The sequence below is a fragment of the Penicillium nucicola genome (assembly GCF_028828085.1).
Source record: "Penicillium nucicola strain IBT 29836 chromosome Unknown utg000003l, whole genome shotgun sequence".
Lineage (NCBI taxonomy): Eukaryota > Fungi > Ascomycota > Eurotiomycetes > Eurotiales > Aspergillaceae > Penicillium > Penicillium nucicola.
In genome coordinates this window covers 1851349-1865156 of record NW_026643127.1, presented here as the reverse complement: position 1 = coordinate 1865156, position 13808 = coordinate 1851349, and the positions used below count along the sequence as shown (strand labels likewise).

Here is a 13808-nt window from a genome sequence, read left to right as displayed (position 1 = left end):
ACATTGATGGACAGCACGAGTCCCCGGCCGAAGCAGGCGAGTACGTGCAGACCGCAGTTAGCAGCTCGGCACGGAACGAACTGGTGGGGTTTGGAGTGGCCATCGAGAAGCGGCCACCTCGAATTCGAAAGCTCAAGCATAAAGCGCTGTCCATCACCTTGGCTGCAAGAGCGGAGCAGAATCCATTCTCTGCAGAACTGGCAGCCATGGCACACGTATTGGGCACGCTGGCGGGACTGAAAGACCACACGATCACACTGCTCACAAGCAACAAAGCGGCGGTTCTCACGCTGAGGAATCCCCGACAACAATCCGGCCAGGAGTTCGTGTGTCGGATATACAAGTCGATTAAGAAGTTGCAAAGAAACGGGAATCGTGTCAAATTCCGCTGGATTTCCACCAGTGAAGACAACAAGCTGCTAGGTCTGGCTAAAGCACAGGCGCGAGCCGCAACGCAACAAGATGCCCCCTCACAAAAACGCGCCCCGAGAATGAAATCAACCACACTTAATCTCGCACGGTCTCAGGCAGTCCCTGGACATAGCCTGCCAATGAACGTTGGGAAACACGCCAAACGAATAGATGCAGCACTTCCAGGAAAACACACACGACTGCTGTATGATCGCTTATCGTGGAAAGAAGCGACTGTGCTAGCCCAACTCCGGACTGGCATGGCTAGACTCAATGGGTATCTCAATCAAATCAATGTAGCAGAAACGGACCAATGCGATTGCGGACAAGCGAGAGAGACCGTGGAGCACTTCCTCTTCCGATGTCGGAAGTGGACTGCCCACCGGACGGAAATGTTACAATGCACCCAGATTCACCGCGGAAATATTTCCTTCTTCCTAGGAGGGAGACAGCCTTCTGATGATCAGAAGTGGACGCCAAACCTAGAGGCAGTACGGGCCTCTATACGTTTCGCCATTGCGACAGGCCGACTCGAGGCCACTTAAACATATCGACCAACACAACTCCCACACCCCCTCTTTCGACCCTACTCACCCATCACCTCGTGCTACAAACGGTAGACGCGCTTCAACTGCCGAAGATAGGATGTTGAACACTTGGAGAAGCGCCTTCAAGTCAGCCTACTAACAAACTACTAACCCACGAGAATCCGCTGCGATACGAGCATCTGAGACGACATACTCTGAATGCAATCATGTATGGGCTCTGATGAGACACAGTACTGTATATATTATGACATGTATAGTAGATCAGCGATAGTTGCCCTTTCGGCTTAGCCGCCGGGCGTTAATGAATTGTTTGTTTGTTTGTATCAGAGGTGTAAAAAGGTTGCCAGACAACCGACCGAATCCTGCGAACTAGTCTGTTTGGCTTGTTTGCAACTGAGAGGTTCTAGACAAATCTGGCATCGTACTTCCTTCCCGCCTGGGTTGCCAAGCAACTTTCTTGATGCTGCGGATCATGCCCTTCTACATGGCCTTTCCGGTCTCATCTTCGAGCATAGCTTCTTTATGAGGATGACCTTTGAGGTACGTGCATTTTTCCACTTCATTAGAAGCCGCATTCGAGCTCCAAATGGTCATCGCACAGTTCAAGGGTCCATATAAGTTAAGATAGTCAAATCCACCCCGAGAGTTCTTCTTCAAAGTGACTGTGCCGTTTTCAAAGAGTCGCTCACTTGGTCCATCGTCGTCGTCCAAAGTCAGGTCAGTAAAGGGATAATCTTTATAATCTTTGGGTCTTTCGTGATCCTGTTGGCTTGCGCCCTGGGTCGCACTAGGTCGCTCGGTCTGGCCAACAAACAATTCGTCGGAATTCACCACGATGTCAGGGAGTGGGTGGCTCTCATTTGAGCGCTGCTGGTTTGCCAAGTCATCGTGGCTGATATTGGCGTCATCGAGGTCCTTGTGTTTGAGATCTGCGGTATTAGATAACCTCGAACCACATGAATTTACTTCTGTTTCTGGTTGGTCTGCAACTTAATTTTGCTGATCTCGGTCGGAGCTCTCATTGCTTTCATTTTCGTTATCTGGTCCATCGCCGCTGTTTTCATTTTCAGTGTCATCGACATACATTGGCTCGCCTTGGGCAATTTTCTTGAGGTTTGTGTCAATATCCATGATATCCGCTTCGATGGCCGTCAAATCCCTTTTGATCTGCTTGTAGCTCGAGAGTAATTCTTTCAATGATACTTCAAGTTCACCCTGTTTTTCCTCATCCTCTTCCTCACTCAGGAGTGCTTTGGTCGCATTGATCTCTTTCTGGAGATCCTTGAGCTGTTTCCTTTGCGAATCTCGACTTTAAGATTGAGCGATCTTTCTCGTGTTCAATTGGCTCTTCCGTTCCAAGGTCGCTGTTCTGGCTTTGGAAACGCCATTTCCCTTTCCCTTATCTTTTGCTCTATTCGTGTCTACTTTTGGCACGTTCGGCGCCATATTCGTTTGTGGAATTCAGAATGGTGGATCGATTTTGCTGTGGGAGGTGCCTTCGTACTTGTGTCCGTAATTCCCACGTAGAAGAGTTGTATATGTTTCTAAATAGGAAGTCCTTTGGATTTAACTCGAGAGGTTCCCAAGGTATGAAACCTAGATGAGGGAGACATGGATTAATTATAGAACACAAGAGCCCAACCATGCTCTTCGAAGATATTAGTGTTTTTCGAAGTCAAATGAGACCGCCCATTTTTCTGAGGTTCAATACATTGCTGGATTGATCCCGGGCAGGAAGTTGAGCTGAACTGCTTTTCAAGTCATAAACCTCAAAATGTACATGGCGCCAGGCACTACATGCCTTTCCGATATTTTTGAATTTCAACACCTACTTACAATCATACTGATAGACATATGAGCCTTGTGGCCTATAATAGACGGGCAATATTTACCGTTGAATCATTGCATTAATGGTTTTAGCATAGAGGTCAACGAGCAAGAGAATATTTGCAGCCGGCGATTCAACAAATGGATTGTCTCAGAAATCCGACTACGAATTGGCTGAAAAGATGAATAAATTGATAATTCATTTATACTCTTTTTCAGACGCCGAAAAAAGTAAGGTAAAAAACACTCTCCACTCCAGATCATGCGCATTTCATAATACACAGCACTCCCAAGTCTGCTGGAAGAATTATTTCACCCTGCCTACCCAGAAATTATCCTCTTGATAGACCCGTGGCAAGTCCACCATTCTGTTATATTTTCCAGGCCTTGACCCCATGTGAACTTTATAAATACGCAAAAATACAGCGTACTTACTTAGCTTAGCTAAGGAGGTGTGCACCTGTTAGCCGAGCGGTCAAAAACAAGCGTTTTTAGTTCCAGCAGTGGATCGTCTTGTGTAAAATTTACTGTATGGATATTGATTTATTTGCCCTTTTTGAAAATGCTACCCTTCGTTTAAATGTGAAAAAGGATTATTTGTTCTGGACTTCAAAGGTCTAAGGCGCCACAACCATCGACGGCCATCAAGAGCCACCTATTCCCCGTTAACTCACTTCAACCAGTTCCGGAAGCACTCAGCGCGTGAACCCCCCTTTTTTTGAGCCAGTCGGGATACTGAGGGCTACATGGATGTATTCATATGCAAGAATCGGGAAAATGAAGACGTCTGAGATCAAAAACATTGGAAGGGTATAAGCTCAGAGGAAGTATGATTGGGCCCTGTTTTCCACGAGAAAGCATGACTGGTCCCATATCGATCTTCATTATCCATATTCTCCTAGTAATCGTGCCAGTAGATTAGCCGAGGTGCTGAAGTTCAGGATTACATTGGTCTAATGTTGCTCTGCTCCTCAGAAATCAACGCGCACTCCTAGGAACTAATATCGAGGCGCAGATTATCTGTTCCTTCAACCTGGTTCCTAGGAAGCCATTTTACAGCACTGTGATTTATGCGAAGGTTTCCACGGCTAATGGTAAACTATAAAGTCTTCTTTGCTCGCCGTGGGAGATCATTCTTGCCAACCATCTTTAAATCTGAAAACTACTACACAAATTTGTTTTGTCCCGACTTCGTCATGGTAAGTTAGCTGATTCACTAGCCCTAGGCTAATATTGACCGAAGCCTGCTTGCTAACCGACTGTCCAAGAACCTACGCCAAATCTATCCGGAATCGAAAAGTGACCTAAGTCGAAATACCATAAAGTAGGATACAATTTGCTTACCCTAACTCCCGCAAAGGCTTACACTATGAGCAGCGTAATAGCTGTCCATGGCCTTGACTTTGTGGATGCAGATGAAAAGTGCTCAAACTCTTCGTGGCAGCAGCCGCCCAACACACAGCAACCGTCCAACACGCAGCCCACTGAAGGATGGCTGAAAGCCTTCTTTCAAGACTTGTCTTTCCGAGACAGCTCTTGGGGAGTACGGTTGTTTCTTTACGAATACGACTCTATTCGCACTTTTTGCAGCAGTTCTGAGGATTTTCAAAAAGAAGCGAAGGTCATGTTGCAACAACTGTGCCAACCTCAATGGTCTTTCAAGGTGGGTGTCATCGCTTTCTAGAACCCCCTCAACCGTTCAGGGGCTAAAGGAAAAAAAGGATTCGCGGATAATATTCCTGTGCCAGGGCCTAGGAGGCCTCATGACAAAACAGGTGAGTTAAGTAAAAGAGTTAGAGTGCTGTTATTCACAAGATGGACAGGCTTTGGTGCACGCATCGGCAGAATCAATTTATTCCGAGATAAAACATGCGACGTGGGTCCCGCTGCTGTTTCACGAATGAAGAACGTTTGACGCTAACGGTAGAAGGTCTGGGCTTGTTTTCTTTGGCACCCCTCACAAGGGAATCAATCAGGGTCGTACTAGGTTGCTAAAACCAATTTTCTCGAATCTGTTCTGCAGCGATGCAAGAAAGAGGTTACCCAGCCTGCAACTTGACTTGGAACCACTCGGCAGCGCATTTCGTCACCAAGTTGAGGACTACAAATTTGTGTCGTTCTACAGCGAAACCGATCAGGTGAGAAACGGATTGTCGGAGCAGATTCTCTAGTCTTCATATGCAGGTCATTGATATATTTTCTAGATTGTGCCTTTCAATTCAGCGGTGTTGAATTTGGCAGGCCACCGAGAAACCCAAGTTTGCCTTACGGTAGACCGAAGCGACCTATGTTGCTTCCTTATCGGCTCGGTTAGTTATAAGAAAGTCACACGAACCTTACGGATGCTGTGTGAGGAGGTCATACAAGAGCAAAACATGTCAACCTAACAACAGATAAACAATCGGGCTCTTTGCAATCAAGTAACTGCAGGAAGCAGCGAAGAAATATGTCAGATTGCCAATCGAACGGTGGTCTTGTTTGCTGGATTGCGTTGAACCCCCAAGTCCCCTGTGGTGTGGCGACTCTCATACTTGCATCTTTACGTTGTATGTCAACAAAAGAGGGTCGCAATTTTATTAGTGCGTCCGAAGAATATTCATTATTATGATTTCTTGATACTAGTAAGGTTCTCGATTAATACAATCTTAAAAGTGCCACATAGAGAGATAGTAACATTGACTCTACTCTCTACTCCGTGTTCCGTACTCTGTCTATGGCTCTAGTTCAGATGCGAACATGCCAAGATAATGTGGGAATGATGCCAAGGAACTAACGGTAATTTATGCTGGAGACACTAGTCCAGTACTAGTAGGGTATTGTAAGGGGGACGGAAAGTTTGATATAAACCTGCTCTCAGCCCTGAGGACTATAAAGCGGTCCTTCCAAGGTTCCAATGAGGCTGGGCTTTTTTCCGTCCTCAACTCACCTCTGAATCACCGCAACATCCTAAGTCGACCCATCATGTCGCTACTCGGAAAGCCGATGAAGCAATACTCTTGGCTTCCATGGTCCATTCGTAACATCTATGACTGGCTCCATTACTCTGAGCCCACCTGGGGCTACACAATCTACCGGACGACCTACACTCCCCAATCCAATGCCGCTTTCCCGCGTATGGTCGACCTCACCACGAAGTACATGAAGAACGGATTCTACGGTGAATACGAATCTTCCCTTCGCGAAAGATCCTATGCAAATGAGTTCAACATCACTCCCTGGGATGAAATGTGGCTCAATTACCAGCCACGGGTCATTGAAGATGCTTCCCAGTTCGACGGAGCATCGATCAAGAAGCTCCGCGAGCATTTCAGGGCTGACGCAATTGAGCGTGGTGTTCTCGATGTATTTCCTGGGTATCGCATGTTTATTCTCATTGACGAAGAAAGTTTTCAAACGTTACAAAACGCTCCCCTTCCAGAGAGCTCAAAATACGACGAGGAGAGACGTCCAATTATGTGAAACTCATCGAGGCGTTGGAGGTAGATTCATATGAGGATTTTCCAGGGTGGATGAAGTGTTCCCTGTCCTCGTTGTTCGAGATGTGGTCGGATATGCAGGACACGGCTTATATGAAGGACAGTTATTCGATGAGACCCGACGGTACTGATGTTTTGTGAATTTTTCTTGTGATGTGACTCTTGAATACTGCAGTAACTACACCCAAGATTCAATAGCTGCATATTGTCGGCTCTGCGACCGAAATCTTAAGCCCTACGATTGTCTCGCAATAGTTTGGATGGAAGATAGATGATCCGCCTTGCATTAATCCCGATTGGGAGAGATATATATCTTAGACTAACACCGGCTCTGAGCAGCGATATGTCAAGACTTGGAATACGCACAAATAAGCCATATTTTTCTGGTTAGCTAAGAAGTGCACACGTAAGGCCGAGCGGGCAAAAACAGGCGTTTTTCGTTCCGACAGTATGGTCTTGTGTTAATAATATGAATATTTATTTATTTGCCAGTTCTGGAAAAAGCTACAGTGCTCTTCCTTCTCATGTGAGAAATTATGGTTCGTTCTGGACCTCGAAGAACTAAGGCGCCGTAATCACCGACGGCCACCAAGAGCCACCTTTTCCCTGGAAAATGCTTCAACCAGTTCCGGTAGCACTCAGAGCATGAAACCTTTTTTTTTTAGCCAGTCAGGATATTGAGGGCTACGTGGATATATTCATATGCAAGATTCTGGAAAATGAAAGGATCTGAGATGATCCTCCTCTCATTGGGAGACCCACCGCGAGACCCACCGCAGCAAAGCCATCCTTAGCGACTGTTCATAGTATAAAATGGCTCTTATCTCTTGTCTCCTTCATTTGAAACTGCATTCAGTCGAATCCATACTGAGTATGGAAATGCCTCCTATTTACGCGATTGCGGTGGGCGGCATATTTCTGGCGTTATTTCTCATCCAAACTCGTTACGTCCTAGCTCACTGGACAGAATCAATTTCGGTTTTGCTTTCCCGCTATCTGACCCTTCCTAACCTCGAGACCGGTTCTGATCATGTACTTGGCCACGATTGTGCGCGCCTCCAGGCGCGTCAACAATTCTTCGTGGCGGAGCGTGATGCCTTGCTCAGACAGGGCCTCGCGCATCTCGTTGCGCTCCTCTTGATGCAACGGGCACTCAAGTAGGACGTGTGTCACCGTTTGGTTGCCCAAGTCGCAATCGCATCGTGCGGTCTCTCGCCGATTGATGCGAGCCAGATAAGCATTTAGTTCGATGCGTCCGGTCCGCAACTGCATCCATCCTGATGCAGTTGCTTTGCGTAATCCCGACCAGTATTCCAGGGTTTTCCTGCTCGGTGTCTCAATCAACCTTCTGGTTGGTCGACCGGTTTTCTCTAATGCCCATGCTGTTTCCCACTCGATCTTTGCCTCTTGGCGAAATCGACGCTTCGTCGCGGCAGCAAGGCGAATGTATCGATTATGAGGATTTTGTGCGTCGTCGGGTTTCTGGGCCGCTTCTTTTGCGTGCTGGTCCACGATCTCGTTGCTCAGCACTCCTTGGTGCGCTGGGATCCACCTGAGTTCGGTTTTGATTCCTCTCTCCGCCAGCCGGTGTATGAGTTCCAGGCATCCTATCAGGTAAATCTGACCTGAAGGCATACGAGGTCGGCGGAGCGCTCTCAGCGCCGCTTGGCTGTCCGCAAAGATGACTAGCCCATTCTTTGCTTGTGCAATCCAGGGTTCGGTGCTGTTAAGGACCGAGTCCAGTGCCATCTCAATAGCGCGTAGCTCTGCCGCGTACACAGTCGTTGTGTTATCGTCGCCCATCTGACTGTAGGCAACATGGTCTTCAAGATCAATCACTGCCGCTGCTCCCACTCTTCCTTCGATTCCGCTTCCATCGGTATATGCTATCAAGGGTCGTTCGTTCGATGCTATCACCACAATCTGCTCATGAAATGCTCCTGCGGTTTCTCTGTCCTCGATGTTCACCTCCGGTGGCGCTTGCCATGGTGCTAGGACGAATGCCTTTCGATTCTCCCATTGTCTTGCCAAAGTGTGCGGGAGAGCCGTCAGGCATCCGCCCGTTTTCCAGGCTTGCGCCTCCATCGGTGTCCATCCAGACCAGTCTTTTTCGTGCATCGGTCGGCGGCGTACCATCGTTGATGGTATACCGAGTTCTGGTCCTGTTCGTAATCGAAGAGCCGTTTCTTTCACCAGTCGATTCATGTGGATCAAGATGGGTGGTAGGTAAAGCTCCGTGTTCAGTGACTCCGCTGAGGTGGTTCTGAACGCCCCACTAATGAGACATGCTGCTTGTTTTTGAATGGCCACAAAAGGCCGACAGATTGCCTTGGCTTTGGACTTGCTAATGAGCATATGCTGATACCACGCAGAGACACCAAAGAGCATCTGCGGTATGATCACTGCTTGATAGATTCTGCGCATGGCATATAACGAGGCTCCCCACGTTGAACCTGCCAGGCTCCTAAGTGCTCTGAGAGAGACGCTAGCTTTGGCCACGGCTTTCTCACGATGATGATGGAATTCCAGACCTGGATCTAGCCAGTAGCCTAGGTATCGCTCGGCTGTCTTGGTCGCTGGTACGGTGTGTTCTCGTAGACGTAATGGAAGGTATTGTGGGTCGACCTCTTTGGTGTTCACAAAGTGGATGAGAGCGTACTTTTTCGGGTCGAAGACTGACGCATGTCTCCCGGCCCACTGGTCGGCTTTACGACATGCGGTCTTGAGCTTCCCGATCGTCTCGCGTTCGCTGTCCCCTTTGGCCATGAAGCAAAGATCATCTACCCAACCACTGCTAGTGATACCTGCCCCGCAGTCCTCAATGAGGTCTGCATTGTAGATCAAATAGAGAATTGGTGATATCGGCGATCCTTGCGGGATGCCCGTCGGTGTTGGGATCGTATCGGACAAGCCCTCGGGCATGCAAATTCTTGTGCTTCGGTTCGTCAAGAAAGCCTTCACCCAGGGAACAAAGTGTCCCAGGCGTCGTTTCTTGAGATTATGGAGTAGGCGAGCGTGGGAAACATTATCGTATGCCCCGGAGACGTCTAGCATCAACAGGGACACTACTGGCTTACCCTTGCCCCATGATGTTTTGATTCGATCGATGACGATGGGGATAGCATGGTCAGTGGATATGCCCCTCCGGCCACCCAGATGGGTTCGGGGGAGCAATCCTTCCCTCTCCACCGCATAACTGATCCTTCGTGCAACGACTGACTCCAAGAATTTCCCGAGTGTGTTTAGTAATGCGACCGGCCTGTAGGATTTGGCAAGTTGATAGTCACTTTTCCCTTGTTTTCGGAGAACGACCGTGATCGAGCGCTGGAAATGTGATGGATTGTGCCCGATACGCATGCATGCGTTGAATAGTTGAACAAGCACGTCCAAGATTATCGGTATCTCGATGAGTTTGTGCCATAGAGAGTTCGGTATACCGTCTTCTCCTGGCGCTTTCCCTGCTTTCGCTCCTCTCACTGCTTCCTCTATCTCTTGCGCCGTCACTGGTGGAAAATTAATTGGATGCGGGTATTGGAATGATTCTGTGTCGGAGAGGTCAGCCGGTGGTGGTTGCGGGAAGAATGCTGCCCGGAAGGCTTCTGCTTTTTGCTCAATTGTTTCTGCGAAAGCGCCCGGTGTTTGAGGGTTTTGGATTTTGAGCGCGGGTGTGATCCCTTTCTCGTACGCTCCATCTCGATTCCTTGCCCATTTCGCTAGTCGCCACATGCCTTGCGGCCAATCTTCGATAACCTGCTGGACACGGCGTCGGTGCGCTCGTGACAGGGTCTTTTTGATCAAATGTGAATTTCTGTTACGTGCTTTGGAGTAAAGCATCCAGTCGTAGGAATCCTTCGTTCTCGTGTGTCTGCGGCGGAGACGACGGACCTCTTTCACTGCGGCCTTGCATTCATCGTTGAAGTCGGAGTTCGACCACGCTGATGGTTTTGCCCATGGTGTGGAATCTTCAACTGCTGATTGAACAGTCTTCAGTAGTTCTTCGCATTCAGTCTCTATTTGCTGTGTGTCTGCCTGGGATAGATTCCCCGCATGCAGGCTTGCTTCTATTTTCTGGACGAGTCTCTTGTTGTCAGTTGCGTTCCAATTTCTTCGCTTCTGTTGTAATGCGGCTGGAGTCTCCATGTCAAACACGGATCGAATCGGAAAGTGATCGGAAGCGTGTTCGATGTCGTCTGCCCTCTCGCATTGGATGAGCCTACCCACGAGACTTGAAGAGACAAAGGTAAGATCAATCACCGACGACTGATCATTCCGGGTCCAGGTCGGTTTGCCTTCTTCAGTCGTTACTTCCAGCCCCCATTCATTGGTGATTTCGAGAAGTTGCTCAGCTTCCCTGCCAGCTTTGGTCCCTGTGCCTCCCCACGTTGGATGGTGTGCATTCATATCTCCCAGGATTACGTAATCTGCAAGAGGGCGCTTCGACAACTCATATCTCAGTTGCTCTAGTGTTTGGCTGCCCGGCCTGTTGTATATGTTGTGTATGAAGAGGTCTGTCCAGTCTCCATCTCGCCGGGTCTTCCTGGGTTTCAACAGTTGGTAGTCCTGCGAGATGAGCTGACATGACCAGGTGCTTGGATCAAGCCTTTTGGACACAAACAGGCATACTCCTGGTTGAGAGGGGGCTGAAGTCCGATTCTGATCCTCATGCTCATCTTAATCTTGTTCTCGTGTTGCCCCTTTCGCCGGGTATATGAGCTGAAATGATGTGGTCGCCGGTTGGTGGGTTGTGTGCTGTAGCTCATTCTTCCACGGCTCCTGCACCGCGATAATGTCTGCTGCGAGAACATTCTTATCTCGCAAAAACGTAGCCATCACCGGCCACGACTTGTGTACGTTATATTGAAGAATCTCGAAGGTCCTCATTGATGGGGCTGCTCGTCATCGCTTCGCTCGCTAGCTTCATGCCAGACTTCGTCATGTGGGTCGTCGATTGTCACTGCATCAGTTGCAAGTACGGGGGGGAGGGACCTAATTGATACCGCTTGCTGTTTCCTGTATTTCAAAACAACCAGTCTTCGGGATTCGGGGCTCTCCGGATCCACTTCCTCAATACTTGGCTCAGGAGTGTTATTCGCATCGTTGAGGGTCGTGATCTCACCAATAAACTGGGAAAGTCGGTTTTCGTGGCTGTCTTCTTGGGCGCTGGTCTCGGGAAAATCAACCGGGTTGAGCTGGATGTTAAGCCATTGTTTTCGATGTGATTCAACACCTTGCGGGCGCCTTCCGCGATGTCTTCCATGGATCGGGGCGGATCCGCGAGGGCCGTGTTTTTTGATGTTCCTCTCCTGATAGGGTGCAGATTCTGTGCATTCGCACCCGTCGCCATCGCTGCTGCCATCACCCCTATAAAAAGAGTATCGGATGGTAGCGCTTGAAGTTACGACTACGGTGAACTAATTCTCGAGGCACCACGACCTCTGGTTGGCTAGATATTCCAGGAAAACGTTTTTGCCAAGAAAGAGTTGTTTTCTCAATTCCGCCTTGGTCTTACGACTTCATGTACGCTTTTGCAGCGTGTTCTTTTTACCCTGCTCCAGATCCTGATCTGTCACTAGCATCGGGGCTGGATAGTTAGAGTTCTTGATGGGTCAGTCGCTTTTTCATCGGAGTCATAGGTGGCGACATACTAATTGCGAGCCAAGGAAAGCCCAAAATCCCGAAGTATCCGCTGATAAGATGTGTACCTGGCCCGTCTCTCGGATTCGAATTCCGACGCATACATCTGCGCCGCACATTCTACTATATTCGCATGCCTTTTTCATCAGACTGTTTTTGCGACGGCATATTTTTTGCCGCATCAATTTTCTTTTCGAGGTGACGTCTTTAGGCCTGGTAGAATTTATGGCGGTCATCGTGAGGGGTTGCCTTGATATCTGGGGGTTTCTGGAAGTTAAGGAACCTATGTAGAAAGAAATAGGTAGCGGGAATAAATATTGTCGTGCAAAGGAGAGTTGCCAATTATGGCACGCAAAGAGACAACAATATTCCTCGAAAATGTTGAACGATTGGTCCTTTGCGTGTTGAACTCATAAATATGACGGCCCCCACAAAACTTGATGGGCAATCACTGGTGTCATTTGCGGCCATAAAATGAGTGCCGCAACGCGAAAGCAACCCGTTTCTTGTCTGCAATACCATTTACATGCCCGCGACCTCATTGCAGCATAGTTTTAGCACCAGCAAGCCCTTCACGTTAGTTAGAGTGGATTAAACGTTCAAAGTTGAACAAGAACCTCAAAGAACTTTCAAGAGATGATATTCTTAGATCAGTATGTCATACGACTACCTATTTTTCCGCGAAATGACGTACTAAATCTATCCAAAGAAGCTACCATTTTACCTACGAATGCTTTACTCCAGATTCAAAACCACTGGTCAGTTCTATAACTATACCGTTTCGTGATTATCTGCGACCATCTCTAAATGGGTCTCCGTTAAAAATCCGCAATTTTGGAAGTGACTGCATGATTTTAAGCGGATGACTACTCTAAATGCGATTCGTCGACTGTGCTCCCTTTCCTTCATCTCCATGTCCTCTATAAAGACACCATTATAAGAGAAAAATGATGTTGATGCCAAGAAGTGTGCCCATGTAAAGCCAAATATCGCACGGTAGTTCACTATACAATATCACGAGGAGTCCGGTGAATAGGGTAGGAAGAAACACGAAGCTTGATCGCATAGAGCCAAGTTCACATGGGTGTAGTTGTCTCGCGATAGCTCAGATGGAAGGAAGATTATGATCAGCCCTGCAATAATTTCTCGGATAGATATATACCTTAGAATAACACCGGCCCCGGGCAACGATGTGTGGGTCTGAGAAGTAAAAGCTAATAACGGTCTATGAGGTGTTGCCTGTGGCATCAAGATAAGTCATCCTACTGGCGAACTATCATAAGTATAAAGCTCTGTGATTTTCTTGCAATAGCTGGGAATCTTTGATACGAAAATACAGACTGACAATGGAACTCACTATCTTCTACGCCATGACAGCGGGGTGCTTACTGGCAATGCTCTTTCTCATTCGCATAGCCCCTTCCATTCTGAACCTAGTCAGAAGGTTGTCGTTCCTCATCACGAAGCACTTAACATATCCGTACTTGTGGGGTCGCCATAGGCTGATATCTCCTTGCACACGAGCTGATGCCTTGTCATACATCACGTATGCTGCAACGAATGTGTTTCTCATTGCTTTCAACACACCATCAGCAACAATTGCTAGAGACCGCGCCGGAACTCTTTCACTGATCAACATGAGTTTCCTGTTCTTGGCACACCATTTGGCATCCCTTGCGAATACCATTGGTGTTTCTTTGATGACGTGCAAGCGCATTCATCGGGCTGCGGGCTGGATGACAGGCATTCTCCTTATATTACATATCGTCATGGCTATGATAACTGAGCAGAATGGCTGGAATCTTCATGAAAAGCCCAAACTCTTCGCATTAATTGTATGTCATCACTCTCGCTCAACCTACCTTGCTAATCTTGTAATACTGATCTTTCTCAGGGTGCTGTGATTATGGCC

General features: G+C 48.0%; 5 protein-coding genes across 5 annotated transcripts; 1 reads left to right on the top strand and 4 right to left on the bottom strand.

Annotated features, from left to right (window-relative positions):
- Positions 1–1439: 1439 nt before the first annotated feature.
- On the bottom strand, positions 1440–2405 carry N7511_004276 (uncharacterized protein; the record flags this gene model as incomplete). Its single annotated transcript, XM_057126701.1, has 3 exons — positions 1440–1851; positions 2044–2246; positions 2385–2405. The coding sequence occupies 3 exons, from the start codon at positions 2403–2405 to the stop codon at positions 1440–1442; spliced, it is 636 nt and encodes a 211-aa protein (XP_056985591.1).
- Positions 2406–5747: 3342 nt separating this feature from the next.
- N7511_004275 (uncharacterized protein) lies at positions 5748–6245 on the top strand (the record flags this gene model as incomplete). Its single annotated transcript, XM_057126700.1, has 1 exon — positions 5748–6245. The coding sequence occupies one exon, from the start codon at positions 5748–5750 to the stop codon at positions 6243–6245; it is 498 nt and encodes a 165-aa protein (XP_056985590.1).
- A 986-nt stretch (positions 6246–7231) lies between these two features.
- Positions 7232–10663, bottom strand: N7511_004274 (reverse transcriptase; the record flags this gene model as incomplete). The annotated part of the gene is made up of 1 exon (XM_057126699.1): positions 7232–10663. One exon carries the CDS (start codon positions 10661–10663, stop codon positions 7232–7234), a length of 3432 nt encoding a protein of 1143 aa, XP_056985589.1.
- Positions 10664–11139: 476 nt separating this feature from the next.
- Positions 11140–12002, bottom strand: N7511_004273 (uncharacterized protein). Its single transcript, XM_057126698.1, has 2 exons — positions 11908–12002; positions 11140–11623 (listed from the first exon to the last, which is right to left on the bottom strand). Exons 1-2 carry the CDS (start codon positions 11996–11998, stop codon positions 11280–11282), a joined length of 435 nt encoding a protein of 144 aa, XP_056985588.1. The 5' UTR covers positions 11999–12002; the 3' UTR covers positions 11140–11279.
- A 1257-nt stretch (positions 12003–13259) lies between these two features.
- N7511_004272 (uncharacterized protein) lies at positions 13260–13583 on the bottom strand (the record flags this gene model as incomplete). The annotated part of the gene is made up of 1 exon (XM_057126697.1): positions 13260–13583. The coding sequence occupies one exon, from the start codon at positions 13581–13583 to the stop codon at positions 13260–13262; it is 324 nt and encodes a 107-aa protein (XP_056985587.1).
- Positions 13584–13808: the final 225 nt, after the last annotated feature.

Excerpts from the sequence above, each read along its gene's own strand:
- N7511_004273 (XM_057126698.1), bottom strand. The coding sequence starts at position 11,998 with ATGCGTCGGAATTCGAATCCGAGAGACGGGCCAGGTACACATCTTATC. Across the intron at positions 11,624-11,907 it reads CTTTCCTTGGCTCGCAATTA|GGGTGATGGCAGCAGCGATG; the intron begins GTATGTCGCCAC and ends CTCTTTTTATAG.